The 19,501-nt window shown below is 39.4% G+C and overlaps 1 protein-coding gene across 3 annotated transcripts in view; it reads right to left on the reverse strand.

Moving 5' to 3' along the window:
* The window catches only part of RASA3 (RAS p21 protein activator 3), a 207,188-nt gene that overhangs the window by 96,749 nt on the left and 90,938 nt on the right, over window positions 1–19,501 (reverse strand). For all 3 annotated transcript variants that reach the window (XM_068137253.1, XM_068137246.1, XM_068137237.1), the window contains exon 2: window positions 11,024–11,141. In XM_068137253.1, coding sequence (XP_067993354.1) covers window positions 11,024–11,100 — 77 coding nt within the window. In that variant the 5' untranslated portion in view covers window positions 11,101–11,141. The remainder of the gene's footprint in view (window positions 1–11,023; window positions 11,142–19,501) is intronic.

Raw genomic sequence — 19,501 nt, forward strand, 5'->3', positions numbered from 1 at the left:
CAATGTTCATTACCTGGCAGTACTGCTTATCTTTCTATTTTTGCTTACTGGAATTGTATAGAGTAAGTTCTTCTACAGTAAGATGAGATTTAGAAAAATAAAATACTATCTCAGCATGAAAAGCTCTTTAGAGACTTGGGAGACTTTCTTTAGATCTTACCAATTTAAATGGAAAAAAAAAAAAAGTCATCTCAGACATCTAATAGCAATCCTTTTATTTTTTCTCTATCCAGTAATATATATCTCTATCTCTATCCAGTAATAAAATAAGGATTTAGTCCTATGAACTACAAGCATATATCGACGTTACTTATTCATTGACAGGTCTACCATTTTAAACAGACTTTTCATTCCAAGTCATTCATGCTTCAGTAGATCTAAATGATTAAATGCAACTTGAATCATACAGTCAAATACAGCAAACACTTCAGATGTAGCCTTAAATCTAATTCCAAAAGGCTGAAAGACAGCAGGTTTTTATCTTCCTCTTTTAAACATGTACTTCTTTAGTGTCCTGGCAAAGCACAAAAATGGGAGATAATTGTGCTGTAGCTTTAATCATTATCAGGCTTTTGATATTAGAAGATTAGATAACAGCAAGTTATTAACATTTCATCACATTAACTTTAATTTTTCAGCATTTTTTCAGGAGAGGTCACTTCCTTGACTTCTTTAAGGATGTTTTACATCACTTCTGCTTCTATTTCTGCCTATCATAAAAAAAAACACTCCCCTAGAATTGCCATATTCCCTCAAGAGCTAGCTGACAATTCTCAAACACACAGGCACTGCAAATTAGCTAACCACTCTTGTGTTTGAGGGGCGTATGCCACATTAATTTCACGAAGTCCAGAGACATCATTCAATATTCAGTAAGAACATTAAGTCACTACTCCACAAGCCCTGTGGAAGAACACATATCGGATAAACAATGAAGCCCAAAGCGTAACCACAAGTTAAACTTTCATCACCGAAACAGCTTCCCATTTCTTGAAATAAATTAATCCACCCGTAAATTATGGCAATCAACATAAGCCCCACTCAGTCATGCCTACTGCAAAGACAGAGGAGAAAATCTACCTGCCAGAAATGGCAGCTGGCTTGACTATTCATCCCAACTGCCCCCTCCAATTCAGCAACCTCTATTATGTCCTCTACCTATTCTGCTCCAGGAGGTTCAATTTGGAATCAAGAATTTAGCAGCCACAACTGCAGCCAGAAAGTACATGAATTCTTTGGTAGGTGCAGTTTCTACTAAACTGGGAGCTATCCATCTGACTGCTCTAGCAGCCATGCTTCTTTCTACTGGCAGTCCCAAGGGCCTCATTCTGTGCACATCACATAGTGTAAGTTTTCACGCACAGGCTTAACCCAAGGGGGCTACAAAAAAGCATGAACATTACCCAAATATCTAGGGCACTATACATGTAAAACATTTGCATTGTTCTGAGCCCAAACACTCTGTTCAGCCATAAAATTGTCCTTTCTGCTGGAAGAATACGACAGATGAACTTACTCACTAATGACCTGAGAATGAAATTATACTTAATGAACTGTGAATTATATACCAAATCCTCTACCATGAATATAAGGAAAGCTTCAGTATACTGGAAATCTAAAGTCCATGTCAATGCAAGTGAGACTTACACTGGGCATACTTTAATTCAACTCAGCTGATTCTGGGGAAGGAGCAGGGAAGAGGGATGTGGAGGTGCTGGAACATGTCCAGAGAAGGGCCACAAGGATGATCAGAGGGCTGGAGCACCTATCCTATGAGGACAGACTGAGGGAGTTGGGGCTGTTCAGTCTGCAGAAGAGAAGGCTCCGAGGTGAACTCATTGTGGCCTTCCAGTATCTGAAGGGGGCCTACAGGAAGGCTGGGGAGGGACTTCTCAGGATCTCAGGTAGTGATAGGACTAGGGGGAATGGAATGAAGCTGGAGGTGGGGAGATTCAGGCTAGATGTGAGGAGGAGGTTCTTCACCATGAGAGTGGTGAGACCCTGGAATGGGTTGTCCAGGGAGGTGGTCGAGGCCCCGTCTCTGGAGGTGTTTAAGCCCAGGCTGGATGAGGCTCTGGCCAGCCTGCTCTAGTGTGGGGTGTCCCTGCCCATGGCAGGGGGGTCGGAACTAGATGATCCTTGTGGTCCCTTCCAACCCTGAATGATACTATGATACTATGAAGAGACAGCTGGAGCCTTTGGCAAGTCCCTTGCTAATGTTTGTCACTGATGGTGGTCAGGTGCAGAAGACAACTAAGACCACACCATAGCAAATCAAATACGAGACTCAGAAAAGAAGAGTAGACAACAGAAAGTGTCTAGTCCAATGCATAGTATCAGAAAGAGCCAGACTAACAAAAGAAATGCTATTAAGGTGAAATTATTAGCTATGCAGGGATGGCATCTGGTCAGTACCTTCAGGCACAAGGCTTACTAGCCTGAGCAGAGCCTGATGGCTGGTACTCTTCACAGGATGTGTTATTTGTGGCCTGTATCACCAGAAGAGAAGCCTCTGAGTTCTTGCATCTCTTACAGATTCACTACCTCTTAGCACTTGGATAACACCCCTGAGGTGCGCCGAGTTCTTGATATAATCAAGCAGATTTCCAACACAAGTGCACTTGCCCTGCACTGGGTAATTAGCAAAGTTTTAACTGTAAGGATGCACATCTAGATACATCTGATATCCCCCTCCTCCAATCTTGTGCAGCTCTGCAGAAACAGTATCTTCTTTAAGAAAGAATCAAAAGTAACCACACAAACGCTTCCAGCTTCCACTCAAAGGCCTGCTTTTCCTCCATGTATCTCTTCAGAATAGTGCTTGTTTTGTCTCCCACCCAGACCTGAAGAGCAAGAGGTCGCAGCAGTCAAATCCTGTGATTTATTTCCCAAGCTAACTTATCTTGAGTGTGAGCCCTAAGGCTCCAGAATGGTTTTTCCAAACGAACAGCTACATCTCTCCATGTCCCTTCTCTTCCAAAAGCCAGATTTAGTCTGATAGGCTTTAGTGAGTACTTTTATTTTGACATAGCAATTAATAAAAAGCAGCAAGCATCTGCCCACACAGCCCTCAGGAGTCTGACAAGATCCTCCAAAACAAACACTAGAACTCATCTGGCTAAAAACTCAGGAATCTTTGAGAACTAAGTGAATTTAGATTCAACTACCAGGTTTTGAGTTAAGCTCTACTTGTACATTAACCAACCCCAAACTCAAGAGAAATTTTAGTCACTTAAATAAGAGAAGAAATAATGAGGCCCTCCTCCCCATCCTTGCAGCACAGGCTACACATCAGTGTGGTCACAACAAAAGATCACAGACATGACCAGTGTTGTCATTGTTTCAGTTTCTTCAGGACTTTAAACAAGGGACAGAATGTAACTGATGAAAGTAGGATCTTGCAAGGACAGAAACAGTGGAATTCTGTTCTAAATGCAATTTAACTCCTTCCAAGCTGAATATAAATACATTTTCAAACCCAGCTTCTTCAATAAAGACTACTAAGTTTAGGACAGTTTTATTAATGTCTTTAATTTTTATCACAGTGATGAGAAGAACAGCAGTGTAGGCATCGACTACTCTTTAGTTGTGCAATAGGCCTCATTCCCAAGTCACTGTGTATCTTGTTTTCCTGATGGGATTAGAAACTACAGAGAAAGACCTGTGCCAATTTTTAAATCCTTGCTCCAAATTTTCAGGCAGACAAGGGCCTGACTCTATAGCCTTCTACTCCACATACCCTCACCTTCACATCCCTTTCTTATCTCTTTTCCAGGACACCTTGCTATTCTCTCAATTTCTCCTCAGGACACTTTGGCTTCTACAGGACGCTTCTACAACTCTCATGGAAGAAGACAAACACACACAAAAAAGTCACATTAAAGCATAACAAATAGCACAATGGATCTGAATCTTCAGGCATACTCTACCATCACCACAAAACTGCTTGTTCTGAACGCTGACAGGAGCAGGAAATTCAGGAAATCAAAGCCAGAAAGTTCCCTCTAGGCATTGTTTCACTCACATTCAGCTATCCAGCTTAAAGCCCTTCCCATTTCAAGGTATCTATTTTTGAATCTCTTCTAGTGTGTGTTTTGGCAATGGATATTTTCAGGAACAAAAGAGGGAAGAAGAGAAAGAAATTACTGTGTAGATCAAGTGGAATGAAAGCAAATAAGGAAGAAAATCCTTGTTTCAAACATGATGAATGGGAACTTCTTCCCCAGAAAATGTTCCAAGTTTTTCCACTCTTACATGTTTTACTGAACTCCAGAGGCAGATTTGCAACTTTAATTCTGTGATGTCAAATATCTACTTACATCATCACAAATATTTATGGAGAAAGACTTCATGAAACAAATCTTAGTGTAGAAGCATTTATTTTGTTTCAGGCTGTGTTGCAAAGCCTCATGCTTGTTTCTCAATCCTTAGGATTCGCTAAAGCAGTTTTGTTTTTGTTTTGGCACCAGTACTTCAGTGGATGAAGTGAAAGAGTTGCATGATGAATAATAATGAAACTCCTTAAACCAGAATTCTTTGTGTGGGGATTATTTTTTTTTCTCAAACTGCTTTTGTGATTGCAAGTAAGGACTATTAACATGCCACAGACAACTCCACATCCTCTGACTGTCTTAAAACGTTTAGAAATACTGGATTCATCCTGCTGTATGAACTGAAGACCAGAGTTCACATCACCATGTGAGTGGGAAGCAAAACCAGCCTGTACAAAGGAGTACACTTGTTTGTTTCTACTACTCAGCTTTTTCTGTTACTTGGGTAATATGATTTATACTGTGCTTTGCAACTCATATAAAGGGAGTGGGGTAGAGAAGGTTTATTCAAAGCACACACAGCAAGCCAAATAAAATCTGAGTGCACTTTAGTTGCCTGCTATACAGGCAAGCAAGACAGGCTCTGTAAGATCCAATGTTGGCAGCTTCTTTACAGAATTTATTAAAAATACCTACTATTATATTTGAAGAACAGATTTGGCAGAGGACATGCAGCAGGAAGTACATGACAAAGAAAGCAACATCTAAATCTGTATATAGCACTTATGCCCACTGTTAGAGTGCAGGCTGTAGTCTTCCAGATATTCACTGAGCCCAAGAAAATTACTCCTAATGTTACTGGGCAGAGACACCCAGATGGGCAGTGCTGTGTCACAGCCCAAACCACCCCTACTATTCAGGGAAAAGACGAGCAACATGCATTTTCTCAATCCTATGCCCAGAAGAGAGAGACAGACACGTGCGCTATAGTTACCAACCTCACTTGACAGTTGCTGGTTTGGCTCAATAAGGCTTACAGGGATTATGATAACTTTAAGCAGCAGCCATTTGGCCCATAGTCACCTCCCAAAATATTCTGTAAGATGACACACACAAACAACAGAAGTCACATTACAGCTGCCTTTCCCCCCCTGCCCCTTTTCGAATCACTCAAAGGAGCCTACAATACCACAATTGTTACTCACATGGTGGCTTTTCACATGGATAAACACTCTCATTCATAAACCCTGCCTTGGGTCTCAAGGCTCACTTCATTCTCCTCCTTTCATTAAGTCTTGCTTCCCTCCCCAGCACCCTTCTCTGCTGTATTAATTCCCTATGCAACCATGCAGTCCTCACCTTCAATGCATGACCAGGCTGGAGTTGTACCATACCCATCTTATACCTTTCCCCTCAAAGGCTGGAAGTGTTTTAGAATTGAAATCTATTGATATTAGGAATTCAAGCCTCAGTTAGATGTAGTTAACTGTGGGCAAACAACACACTGAGAACTTACAGGAGAGAAGTTGCAGAACATGCTAAAGCATACAGCTCAAAGCTAAGATTAATTTAAGGTCTATGGGCTAGGGAAAGCTATATCAAGGAGGTGAGCTGGCAACATCAGAATATGTAAGCAGCTAATGGAACTAAGATATAACAGCTAATTTTGGCAATGTTCCAATTAAGAGAAACAACTTTATGATTCAAATTTGAGAAATGGCCTGCATCCAAGATGTTATCAGAACATGAGAAGTTTAACTACACAGCCATGAACTCCAAACACAGGAAAATAAAAGGTTTAAGCAACCCTAGAACTAAAAAGTAACTACATTAAATATGGCAGTAGAATTACTTAAAAGAAAGTTCTGAGGACTACTGCTTGAATTTGTTACCTGATTTAACACTAAAAGATACAGCAACCTCTTGTTGAAGAGAACACAGCCTTAACTATGAATTTACAACACATTTCACTATATATTCACAAGCACACTACAGACTTGCAGTTCTTACTGTTACCTTCACTGGAGTCCAGAAAAAAAAGACTGGGGGTGGGGAAAGTGCCTCTGGCTTCATCTGCTGTTTCATTCAGGCTTTGATCACTATGTTTAGCACGTGAAAAATTCCTTAGTGAAACAGTGGAGAATTAAATAATCACAGACTCAAGACACTTGGCTCATCTCTCTAAAGCACACACTATCAGCCACTAGATTCTTAATGTACGACAGTTTTTGCCTTTATTCATATCCTTGAAACAAATTTAGAGATGGCACATTCCTTCCATTCTTCACCTTTGATTTGAGAAGCTGCCTCAATTTCCTGTTGCAGCTGACACTGCCCTTTAAGTGAACGGAAACACTGGATGCAAACAGCAAAGCCAAAAGTCAGTCTCAACACCAACAAGCCAAGAGAGTTTGTTCTCAGGGAAGATCTGTAGCTATGAACAAGTCCTGAATGGTAGAGCCTGAAGTTTGAAGGTACTCAAAGGGGAAGCTAAGTAGTTGGTTCAGCAAAGGAAATAAATAAGCAAAACTTTTGTTGGGCTGTCTCCTTGTAGCTCAGAACTAAAGAGAAGTTGTAGATCTGTGCATTAAAAATAAATACATAAATGTTTACAAACAAAATACGAGGGTGATTCTCACATGTTCCTTAGGAAAAAAAATGGCCAAGCCCCTTCACATACATCTCAGATAGGTTATATGGAAGGGACAGAATTCTACTCAGTGCCTTTGTGGATGACAGCAATATAAATATTGAACAACAAGTACAAAACAGAGGAGAGTATTAAATCCTAGCTATAACTGACCTCTCCCTCATATCTTATGACTTGCATGTGACCTTCTTTGAATTTACTAAAAGCTTGTGCCAAGAAGTTTATGAAAACAGTGTTGCTTGAAGCATTGAAGGTTCTCTTTCTGGGAACCTGGAGATCTTGCTCTAACCAATACACATTCACTGCGCTTGTTCAAAGATCCCCAGAGAAATCAGATGACTCTGAACCACCCCATATAAACAGTATTTCTGCATTGCTCTGTGGTTTCTTAGAAAGGCCTGCCCATGTTGCAACCCTTGACTTGTTTTAGTCAGACATCACCAAGTTATCCTCAATAGCAGCCCTCAGATACTCCAGGACAGGCAGCAGTCCCATCATCCAGTTTAACAGAAACCAACAGAGGCTGGATGGTAAGAACAATTTAAGTTCCTGATTGTAATTTACAAGTCCAACCTGACTCTGAATGGAGGAGTTTAAGTTCACCCTGTTAGCTACACTCAGTTTTTGAGATGCCCTTTATCTAAGTTTGCATCAGGCTCAGAAAGATTCTCTTCAGAGCACTGGTAAGGGCACCAGCCTAGGCAATGGGATGTGCTGGTTCAATTCTTAAAAGTTCTGAATGATCATGCTTTGTTGACTTATGAGGTTACTGCTCTCAGCCATCTTCTCATGCCTCTGCTCTGTTGCAGAAGATTAGGACAGAGCTCCAGAAGACAACTTCTTACACTGTCCCAGTATAAAAACACAGAAGATTGTGAGTCAATCCGAAGGCTCTGCCACAGATATCCCAAGCAAGCCAGAACTGGACATCCATCTATGTCCCTCTGGGAAGGGGAGATAACTGCTTCCTTTCTCCCACTTGCCAGTTCTATTTAAGCTTTACATCAGGAGAAGGACTGGCAAGGCAATATATACACTTCTGCAGTGCTTAGTAGAAGCTTAATGAAGCTCAATTGAGTAAAAAAATGAAAATAAAAATCAAGCAAGCACTCATTCAATTCCCAAGTACACAAGACAGTGTTTCAGTATGACTTCAATTATAAGCCTTTTCATGCAGATATTCTAGAAAAAATAGGCTTCTCCAGTCAAATCTGAGTGAGAAGACATTGTTCTGGAGTCAGTAGTACTAGGGCTGCACATGAAATATCTTTCAGTCCAGACATTCACACAAAGCATCTTTTTCACAGATGACATGAAAATCGTTTTTTGAGCTTACTGGAAGATAGAAGTTACCACTATGAGTGTCAACACAGGCAGTTCTTAAAGCTTGCTTTAGGCTGTGCCACTCACTTCAGTGCCAGCCAAGCAGATTGTCAGGCAGGATTCAAACATTTTAGTCATGCCTTGGCCCAGCTTCACATCCACGCTCTCATCCAACATGATGTACTCCAGCAGTGATACCTCAGGAAAAGGGACGAAACACATACTCCATAACAGAAGCATCACACATGAAAGCAGGTGTTTCTCTGCTGCACAAAAATTACATGGGCCTTAGGGCACATAAGTCTCGCCTGCCTAATAATTCAGTTACTCAGTGGGTTAAATCAATTTACAAACAAGCATAAAAGAATGTAACAGTATGGCTAGCTCCTCAGCTACGTGCTCATCTCAGAGTCTTACAAAAGCATAATAGGCAACTACAGTATGGTCTGAAATAATTCGAAAAACATCTTCCTCTGGAAGCCTATGCACTTGTTTTAATACATGTAAACACAGTCACAGAAGATTAAGAAGCTGTCTGAGTGTGCCTCACTAAAGAGCAACTCCTATTCACAGAGTGGGACGACACCCCAGTTTGACTATTCTAATGTTTGGCGCTTTTTTTCCCCCTCTGCTTTTCTTTTATGCAACGGGAAAAATAAGGACAGAAGAACACTGTGAATAAATGTAAAATCCTGTTGATAACAGTGGGTATTCAGGGACTGCAAAGCAGCAAGCTTTTTTAAAAATAATACTTGCAAATAGAGGCTCACAGAAGGTGGCAGACTACCACTGCAAGACAGGAATTCTCTGTGAGAAGAAACAAAGACTGAGAAGATCATATTTAGTCAACCCTTAGATCAAAGAAAATAGGACTGTAAAACAGATCCTAAGAGATTATCTGGTCCACCACTGTTCCAAGGCAGGAAGATCCCCGTATTTTGGGTCAGGACTGATTATATAGAATCTATTAAAAGCCCTTAAGCAATAAACATGAAAAACAAAACAAAACACAAACCACAAGTAAAGAAAATAACTGAAACAAACAAACAAAACAACAACAACCCAATACCAACAAACCACACAAAAACCCAAGCAATCTAATCTAGTGCTGCAGAATCTTTAACAAAACAAAGATTTTTCTTCACAATAAGCCTTAAACTGCAATGGGGAAGGAAGTTTAGGTTAAGTCCATTATTACTTCCAATACCTGTACTGGACATTCAGAGCAATTCCCTCCCTCTCAGGTTTTGAAAGGATTGTTTGTGGGATTTTTTTTTTGCTGTGGGGTTTTGTTGGTTTGTTTTGGGGTTTTTTTGCTTGTTTGTGGGTTTTCTGTTGGGTTTTGGTTGGTTGGTTTGGTTTTTTAATATTTACACAGTTGTATCTATTCTCACCTCTCTTCTCCAGGCTAAAACAATTACAGTCTTTTAACCTTTCCTCATCAGTTATGGTTTTCAGAATGCTCATCATTTTGTTGCTCTCCTCTGAAGTCACCTAAGCTAATGAAAAGAACTTAGCTCCACAGGAAACCAGAAGCCTTTCAGTTATGCACAGCCTCAGTGAACCTCTTCATCTTTATAATGGTATTTTTTCCCACTGAAGGAATTACATTTGTTGCATACTCCTGCTACTAAGAGTTTATTTTCTCAATAGAAAAATGCTTGGATTATTTCAAGGAAACCACATCAACTGTTCTCGTACCCCCACTCCCTACCTTTCACTTACCTGCAAAGCACTAATGATCATCCAGCAAAGAAAACCACTTCTAGAATTGAAACCAGAAGGGCCACCGCTGGTTGATCCAGGAATGACTTTAAATGAGTTGCAAAGTCACTTTCAGAGAAACAGCTGGTTCAGGCTCATTTCATGTCAGTTATTGTGTGAAAAACACAGAAGAACCAACCCCCCCCAAAAAAAACCACAACCCCACAACAAACCCACACAAACTAAAACAAAACAAGCATACCGATAAGCCTTAGCTTTTTTCACCTTTTCTTTTTTAAGTATAGTACAGTACAAACAGGAAAGTGTTAGCACCACCATCATTCAAAAACAACTCTAATTGTGTTTAGTCAATCCAAATGCCTCAAGAAACTAAAGTCTCTAACTGCCATTTCAAAACGCTCACTCTTTTCTCACTTTGCATCTCAAGAGTTATAAACTTGACTGTTCCTCACTACTACTTTGCCCCTGACTCCAAAAAAAAAAAAGGCCTTACATATGCCCAGCCTTGCTCCTTTTAATTCTTTATATTTGGGGATTTCCCAGGATTTATATTTGTGGATTTGCCTCATACTTCTCATTCTGTTTCATTCTACATTTCTTTTCACAGTCCCACAGGAAGTGTCCAAGACAATCAAACAGGCATCTTATGTTTGAATCTCTCCTTTCAGTTGCAGCATCACAACAGGGAAAGAAAAAAAAAATTCCAGGGCAAAATTCTAAGCATAGGCAGATGCGAAATGGTGTGCAGTGCTTCCTCCTAAGCTGAGATCTAAAAGGCCTAGAGAAGTTCAAAATAAATATATAAATAATAAAGAAAGAAAGGAGTAATGGCTGCACATTAAGAAAACAGTTAATATGTCTTACCTTGGTGAAGACATTTTTCCATATATACAGGTAAGAATCATGACATTAGTAGTTCTACCACTAGTGTTCTTAAAACTGGAAGGAGGATCATACCCAGCCTCCCTCATCCCTCCCAAAAACTATTTTTGGAGAATTAAACAAACACAGTAATCAGAAAATTAAAAGAGTTAACAGAATATGTATTTGTTACCATAATGACTTCTCCACTATTTTGGTCCTGAAAACCTCCTCCTGGTCCAGGTTTACTGTACAGTAGCAATCCCTCATCTTGTTTGGCCCCGGATATGTAGGAAGATTCTTGGCTTCACCTAAAGACAAGAAAGATAAAAGCCCAGAAGGATTACATCTCAAAATGTTATTAAAAAATTAGTCATCTGACAACTAATGCAGTCTCAGCAACATGCCTAACATGAAGCATTAAGTTGTATTTTTCTTCCCAAATGTGATGTGAAGTCTCTATTAAACTTAGAAGCAGTATGCTGTTTCCAAGGCAGCAGAGTTCTGACAGTCGCTGAGTTTAGTGCTCAGCTGTGGCCAGCAACAACTCAACAGTTTGTTGCTGGCCAATTTATTCGCAGGTACTTGAGTACAGACTGCTTCCTTCCAAATATGTGTTTAGGTTTTGGTCAGCCCTACCATAAGATAGCATGAACATAAGACAACATGCAAATAAAAGTTTCCAATACACCCCACTGTTTTCACCCTAAAGGCATTACCAGAACACAGTAAATGTGGACTGACCCCCAGCTTCACCACTCCACAGACGAGGAGATGGAAAACAGTCACTTCAGTTAAAGCCAACAGCCTTAATCCACAAGATGGACTTCAAAGCACTTTGATGAAGTAATTAGCTCTTATGAGGCTGCCTAAGGACCTTGTACAAAGGCACTATGCATATCATGAATATTCTTCATAATTACACGGTGACAAGAAACACATATGTATCCCATATTTTAAAAAAGAAAGAAAGGAAGGAAGAAAGGAAGAAAGAAAGAGACACAGGATCAAGGAACTAAAGGTAACCAAGTTACTACAAAACAAGAATAAAACCACTAGCAACCAAAGCTGAGTATTATATTTCCTTCTCAGACTGGTAACATCAAAACGTTCAGACAGTAATCTGGGTATTGCTCCTCATAGCTTTGCTAAACCTTAGCACCATGTGGATGAATGATTTAATTCCAAAGGCAAAACCAAGAACTGTCAAAGAATGAGTAGTGCAAGTCTTACAATGCATGAGGTCTTATTTACCTTCACTCTTCCAGTACTCGGAGGTTATTAGCACATACCATTCAAACTAGATCATCCTCTCCTGGTATAAACGTTAGGAGTAAAAATAAAAAATGAAAATGCATAGACCAAAGGAACACAGGCTTGTTTGTCAGTAGAGAAAGGAACTCTAAATGACAGTAACAAATATAACTTTTTATTGGGTGTTTGCAGCTCAGTTGAAGTGCATTTTACTAGACACATGATTTCCCAGTCTCCAGCTCCCAAATAGCTTTATATTATTAGCAGAATCATCTTGCTTCTTTAAACTCTACCTTCAGTAAGACAAACTTTTTCCTTTCTGCAGATCTGTTCAACAGCACTCAGATGCATGTGCATGTAAATTCTGAAGAACCACAGGAAGGAAAAGTTAAGCCAACCTGCATTTTTAGCTTTAAATGAAAGTATAAAGTGACATGCAGAACTCCATGTCTACTTGTCTGTTCCTGGCAAACAGTTTGCACAGTTTTGCTAACAGACTCATGACATGCCATTAGAAATGCCACACATCCACTCTTCTTACAAACAGCCTGTATATGGCTATCATACAGGTGTGTTTTCTAAAGCTAATCACAGAACCTTTGAAGAGGCAGTGAAAAAGGACATGATAAACACTGTTTCAGACAGTAATGTCTCACTTAAGGGTTCTCCTAAATAAGTTTGCTCTCTCAAGTCAGCTGATGCAACTTGATAGCGTTCTTCCAACTTCCTTCAGAGTTGTGAGACACTGTATAAAAAAAACAAAGCCATCTCTGCTGTAACTCATAGGTGCAATTGGAACATCTGTTGGCATGCCCAATGTGGCTTTAAACTAAACGTTAGTAATAGTTTAAATGTGGCAAAAATATACTGGATTGCTCAGCCTGCAGTGAAGCCTATTCTGCCATAGTAAACTTTCAACTTTTACTCATTAGTCTACATTCAGCCAAGTTACAAATCAAATATAGTAGCCTCACATTGACTGAGTCTCTGTCTCCTCTCCACAGATCCTGAGCATCCAAATTTCTCTTATGTATTCTCACATTAAAGTCACATGAAAACAGCCTCTTTTCTGGATGACCGGGTAAAGTTCCCCAGAGGGAGCAAGTGTGTATGTCAACAGGAAGAGCTTCAATAGCAGAACGATAAGGAAGTCTTCCTCTGGGGCTGGCACAATATTCTCACGGTTCTACCAAGGGAATAGGAAAAGAAAATTTCAAGCTCAAGGTTAAACCAAACAACAATATGGAGTTCCCCTGTTTCTGCACTATTCTACTTCAACATGAATGCACACACACAAAACCAACTCTCGACTTTGTGATCTTGATTTCATTTTCTGACATGCACAATATCCACTTAAGTTAATACTTGGTCATGTCAGAAGGCTCCATAAGAACTGTAGTTGCAAAAGCCATTTTCTCCTCTTTGTTAAAAGACTTACAGTAGAAAAGACCACAATGCTGAAACCTAAATGCAAAAGCCAACACCATTCAGCATCCCTAGAGCAATTACTACCTGCACAGTCTGTACAGAAAATTATAGCTCACAACCATCAAAATATTAGAAAGTGGGGCAGAGGGATGATAGAGGGAGATGATGTTTTACAGTAATTTCTTTCTTCAAATGGGTAAAAGGCCCTGAAAAATCTCTGAGACTAGAACAAGGGACTAATTGACCAACACAATATACTAATCATGCCACTGACTTAAGTAGGAGCTTACAGCAACAAAAAAACCCCACCACAAAACCCAACCAAAACCCCCAAACAGCTTCTTCCCAAAGCTAGAAAGAGCCAATGGCTGTTTAGATTCCTCCATCACTGAGCAGCTGAGAGGAGAAAAATCTGTCAAGCTTTCAAGCATAGCTAAAGACTCAGCTCTCTAGCCAGACATTTTATGTCAACAAGTACGCTCTGTTATAGCTTCAGTTGCTCTTTAGCTTCCTCCAAGACAAAAATGTACCCTCTGTGGCACGATTTTACTATCTACAATGTAGCTGAACAATTTGCTCACTATTTTTGTGGATCTGCTACTACTGAAATGAAAAAAATATATAAAGCCCAGAATACTTGATATAGTCATGGACCATTTCCATATTCTCAACCATCAGAGATGATGAGATGATTTCATCTGGGAAAGAATTTCATCATTCACTGCTCTGTGTTTCTTTCCCCTCCCCTTCATATTTGTAAAGTATCTGATTGCTAGAGAATTTTGGGAGGCTTTGCAGAAAAATGGTCAATACACTCACCTTTTAAAACTTCAGCTTTCCACTAAGAAGAAACAGAATGTTTCTTAAAATGCCTAAGACCCTGACAATTTAATATACACAAGCCTTTTGTTTTGGAGCATAAGGCTTTCGTCCGAAGTCACAGTAGCAAAATAATCAGTTTGAGTTTGCAACAGCTTTTCTCTCTATTCCTGCATTTTTAATACACAAGTCCTAATTTAGCTGTGCGATGCACTCAACTTAGCACTAAGTATTTAAACATAGCAAAGCTGATGTCTGCCATGGAAAAGTTGTCATTAGGTATTTTGGACAAGTCTTAAATCCCAAACTATACAATTCTCAATAGCTCACCGGCTTGCTATCTTCTCTCCACAAAGACTGAGTTACTACAGTTAAAAAATGGACTGCCATGGCAGCACAGATAGCTTAACTTGAGAGCGGCACATGGAAGGCAAGTAGCTGGAAAAAGAGGAAGGACAAACTCAAAAGCATATTCTTCTTCCTTGTTTCTTCCAATTTTATACATTTCTGTCCTCTTAAGACATACGCAATAAAAGAGAAGCATGAAAAATGGTCTCTCTTGCCTACACAGCAAAGAACAGCATTGCTTAGGTGCTTGGGAGAACAAGAACAACTTTAAAGATGTTTCTAGGAATACACAAACGCATGTACAGCCACACACTTCCTTAAGGTTATTCCATCTTAAAATTGTTTGAAAAGTGGCAATTTTATTGAATTTTGATACTTGGCATTATGTCATCTTTGCTTTTGACATATTTCCCTCGGTGCAACTTTCTGAAAAGCAGGGAATGCACAACAGCCAGTCATTACTTTCTACTTTTTGGAACAAAATTTGTTTCTCCTATGTTTCTAAGTAATAGGTCACCAGCACATACAGCTATAAGGTAGAACACAGGAAGTTCCACCTCAACATGAGAAGACACTTCTCTACTGTGAAGGTGACCAAGCACTGGAACAAGCCGCCCAGAGAGGCTGTAGAGTCTCCTTCTCCAGAGACTTTCAAAACCAATCTGGACATGTTCCTCTGTGCCCTACTCTAGGTGATCCTGCTTTGGCAGGGCAGTTGGACATGATGATCTGTGGAGATCCCTTCCAAACCCTAACATTCTGTTGATTTCTGCCAACTTGTGTGCATTAAGGAAAACATTTGTCATGTGTCAACAAATTTAGCTTGCTGCCTTCTATCAGCAACAGACTTGATTTCATCAAGACAGTATGGAGAATAATTTCCCAAACTACTTCAGAAAACAAGCAGTGAACAAAAACCTACCTCTAAGAAACAAACCAAATAAAAGCTCCTGAGCTGCTTATGCTGCAGTGTTTTGACTTCAGGGTGCATGCTGAGACTTAAGTACAGAAACAAAATACCTAAAGTCTGAAAAGGGCAACATATCCAGACCAACAACAATCCACTTCTTTTCCTGCTATATTCAGGAAAATACTCTCCAAAGAAGCTCATAGGCACGCATGTCAAGAACAAAAACAGAGCAGTGATGTATGTCAAGAATGAAAAGCTTCTCCTGTTCTCCTTTAAGCTCTCTAGACCAATACAGATGCTGGAATATGAAAAAAAAAATATTCAGCTCAAGCATTCCTTTCAAGTTTGTTTTTTTTCTTCTGAAAAAGCATTACTCCTTTAACATTCATAGATCAATGAAAAACAGAACAAGGAAAATATGTGTACATACAGTTCCAACTCTCTACCATAATTAATGCTTAAAAAGCTCCTCGTGCACAAAACCCAGCATAGACATGTAACATCAAGAAGTCAGTAAGTGTATAAAGTAATTTCCATTAAAACAGAAATAATACCAGTCATTGTTGATTAAAATATGTAGAAAAACCTAGAAGCACATTAACCTTTGTCCCTATGCATGAATTTAAACTGAAAGCAAACAGTTGCAATTACATTAGGTGTTGAGAAAACTCATTCTGAAAGGTGTGGTTTTTGAGGATGAGGGGAAGGGAAGATGAAGGCTATGACTGCAATACCTCAAGAGGGATACATTAGTATTGAAATGGGATAGACAGAAAATTTCTATTCACATCATGAACCAATTGCACTAAACAGCCAGTGTGATAACTATGCCAAATTAAGATGATTAAAGTCAGAATGCACAGTTACATGTATATGTTATTCCTGTATGCAGTTATACTGCAAGTACCTCTCAGAAAGTTTCAATTCATTTTGGCCTTTCTAAATATAAAAAAGCAGTATCTTTTCTTTTAAAGGTGGCATTCCAAGAACCAGTATGCCACTATGGAGCTATCTAAGTAAATCAGTGTTTTTCTGTGTTTTTGTAGCAACCTAAAAACAATAAATATGTTTTAAGCAATATATGCCAAGTGTCAAAAACGTTCCCTCCCCTCCTCCTACATATATAGGTCACACTGCCTGAAAAAAAACCAAACATGAAATTCATAAATATCTAATAGAGAAAATGGATATATTAAAACAAAAAAAAAAAAAAGTAAAAATAAGAGTGATTTCTTTTAAAACAGATGTGGCTAGAAACACTACTTGTCCAACAATTTCTCTTTGCTTTAGCCATAGGTATTTATGTGTGCAAACAAACACGCTTTGCTCTCATGAAGAGATACATCGCATTAGATTTCTAAACCAGGTCAAAAAGAGCCATCTGTGAACAGATTTCTGTGATCTGGAAAATGAGATTTTTACATGACCCATTCTTAATCTAAGCCCTTGCCTGCCAGCCTCTTTCCACGTGAAATGGTCATCACATTGGAAGACTCAGGGAAAGCACCTCCTCAACAAAACAATACTGACAACCTGGGCCCTAGCTATAACCCCAGACAACTGAATATGACAGCTAGCACAGCTTAAGCAAGTAACCTTTCCCTCGCCAAAGAAACAAAACACACTAATTATAAACTTTTTAGACAAGAGCATTATGATAGTGGATACCCTCTTAGCTTTGGGGGAATAAGCAGCAACTACCCCAAGTCCTTTGGAACTAAACTGAAGACCAGTACCAGCTGACATTCTGTGTCAAAAACTACTTATACCTACCTACACCTAGTACTTCCAGTGGTGTTTTACTGTCTTCACAGCCTCCTAATAGGAACATTTAGCATTTGTTAAAAATCCCTTCTGTGGAGTCCCCATCATCAGTGCACATGGTGTCATACTGCCTTTCCCCTAACAAGAGTAAATTTTAAACAGTAAGGAACCTTCCTATGGACCTTTTTCTGATCCAAAACCTGTTCTGAGACTGCAAATGACAAGCCTTTCTATGAGCTGTAATGATAGCCAAGTCTAACTAGCTAGAGCCACCATGAGGGACAAACTCAGACCGGCTAGTGGCCAAATTCCCTCTTTTTTTATACACATGCAGCCAGACATCCCAGCTCTCCTGCAGCCCTGAAGATCCAATAAGCTATCAAAATACCTTGCCTTTACTGTTCTGGGCAGAATAGAAGTAGTTGAGGATTCATTTCATTGGAGAAAAATGAGAAGATGCAGATTGACAGTCTTACTTTTCCTGTAATATGCAACCAACACCAAGGAGGCTCAAAAGATCTTGTAATGATCTGAAGTACTTACAGTGATCACAGCACAAAGGCTATTAATCAAAGCCCAGGGCTGCGGGGAAAGAGGTCTGTGTGGTAAATTCCATGAGAGCTGCTTACAAAAGGAAGATTTTTAGCTTGTACAAGAAGAGAAACAATTCTCTTCAACTCATTAATGTAACTGGTTGTATGCTACTTGCCAATATTGTGGTCTGACAGCTGGAATCAGGTTTCTCTAAAGATTCCCTTAGGATGGTAACTTAATCCCACAAAATAAAATGTACAGCCCAGCTGCCATTTAACAAGACTGAAGCTACTTTCTGTAAAAGCACACTTTGGAGAGAACATTTTAAAGTAGGATACTGCTAGGGAAAAAAAAAACAAAAACCAACCAAAAAAAAAACCCCACAACCAAATGTGTTCTCAGGGAGTTTTCATTCAAATTCAGTTTTCCTGCGGCACTCTGGGGTTTAGCATTCCAAGTTTCTTTGATGTGACTTTCCTGTATTTCTGCAGAAAAACTGATGAATTAACCAAATTGTCTGTGTTGACACAATGTTAGATTCAGCTCCCCACATACTATTTTTCAATCCAACTGGCATTTTGATGAAACTTTGCATCAAGACACATCTTATTCAGCTTCCCAGCTGCATTTGATAAAGACTCTTGAGGTTTTCCCTACCAGTTTCAGTAACAACCAGATTGGCTACTGGCTGTTCTGTGCCTCTGAATTGTGACTTTTGTTTAGGTTGCTGGCCTTGTGCAGCTTTTTGTAGTGCTTTTGTTGTTGTTTGAGGTGGCATTTGAGGTGCTGGGGTTGTTGGGGTTCTTCATTGTGTTGCTGTGGAGTTTTTTGGGGGGTTGTGTTTGGGAGTTTTTGTTTGTTTGTGGGGTTTTGTTTGGCTTTTCAAAATAAAAATCAGCTCCCTAGAGTTATAAAAGAACTCTCAGTAAAGATTAAGTCACTGAACATCTGTTGCAGGAGGACATGAGGGAGAGGATTCAGGCTGCAGGAGGGGCAGAGGAGCTGAGAGGAAGCAACGTTAAACAGGCTGTTCCATCATGGAGCTGCACTGGGCAAACAGTGAGTAATTTCAGCTATTTTTAGAAGAATAGTATGAGACAGGAAATACAAGCAAATTATTTACACCATCAAACAAGATGTGACCAAAATCCAACAATGATCCAATCACTTTTGAAAGTTTTTATACTTTAGGGTCAATTTAAGACAGTTACTCTATAATAAAGAGCCTAGCCTTTGCTAAAGAACAAAAGAGTAATGTTTTAAAAAACATCAGCATAAGCAAAAAGTCCCTGTGGGGGGCAAAAAAAAAAGTATCTGTTTTTACGTCCCCTCATCTATATTATTCACATACAAAACTGAAAGCCAGGTGACCAAAAGAAATAAAATACAAAAAGACAATTTTTATCTATGTACATCCTATTTTTTTAAAAACATAGCTCATAAAGCTCTAACCATGTGAAAAATAACCCACCAGCATTGGAAAAGAAATTATGTCCTCTCTTCTGGGACATGAATCACTTGTATGACAGTAAGTGACATTAAAAACTTTTACAGCAACATGAAAAACACAAATCTGCCAAAAGTTGAGTTTTGTTTAGATTAAAAATTCCTAAC

Source organism: Melanerpes formicivorus, unplaced genomic scaffold (genome assembly GCF_026170545.1).
Source record: "Melanerpes formicivorus ecotype bairdi unplaced genomic scaffold, bMelFor1.0.p_v2 SCAF_1, whole genome shotgun sequence".
Classification (NCBI taxonomy): Eukaryota; Metazoa; Chordata; class Aves; order Piciformes; family Picidae; genus Melanerpes; species Melanerpes formicivorus.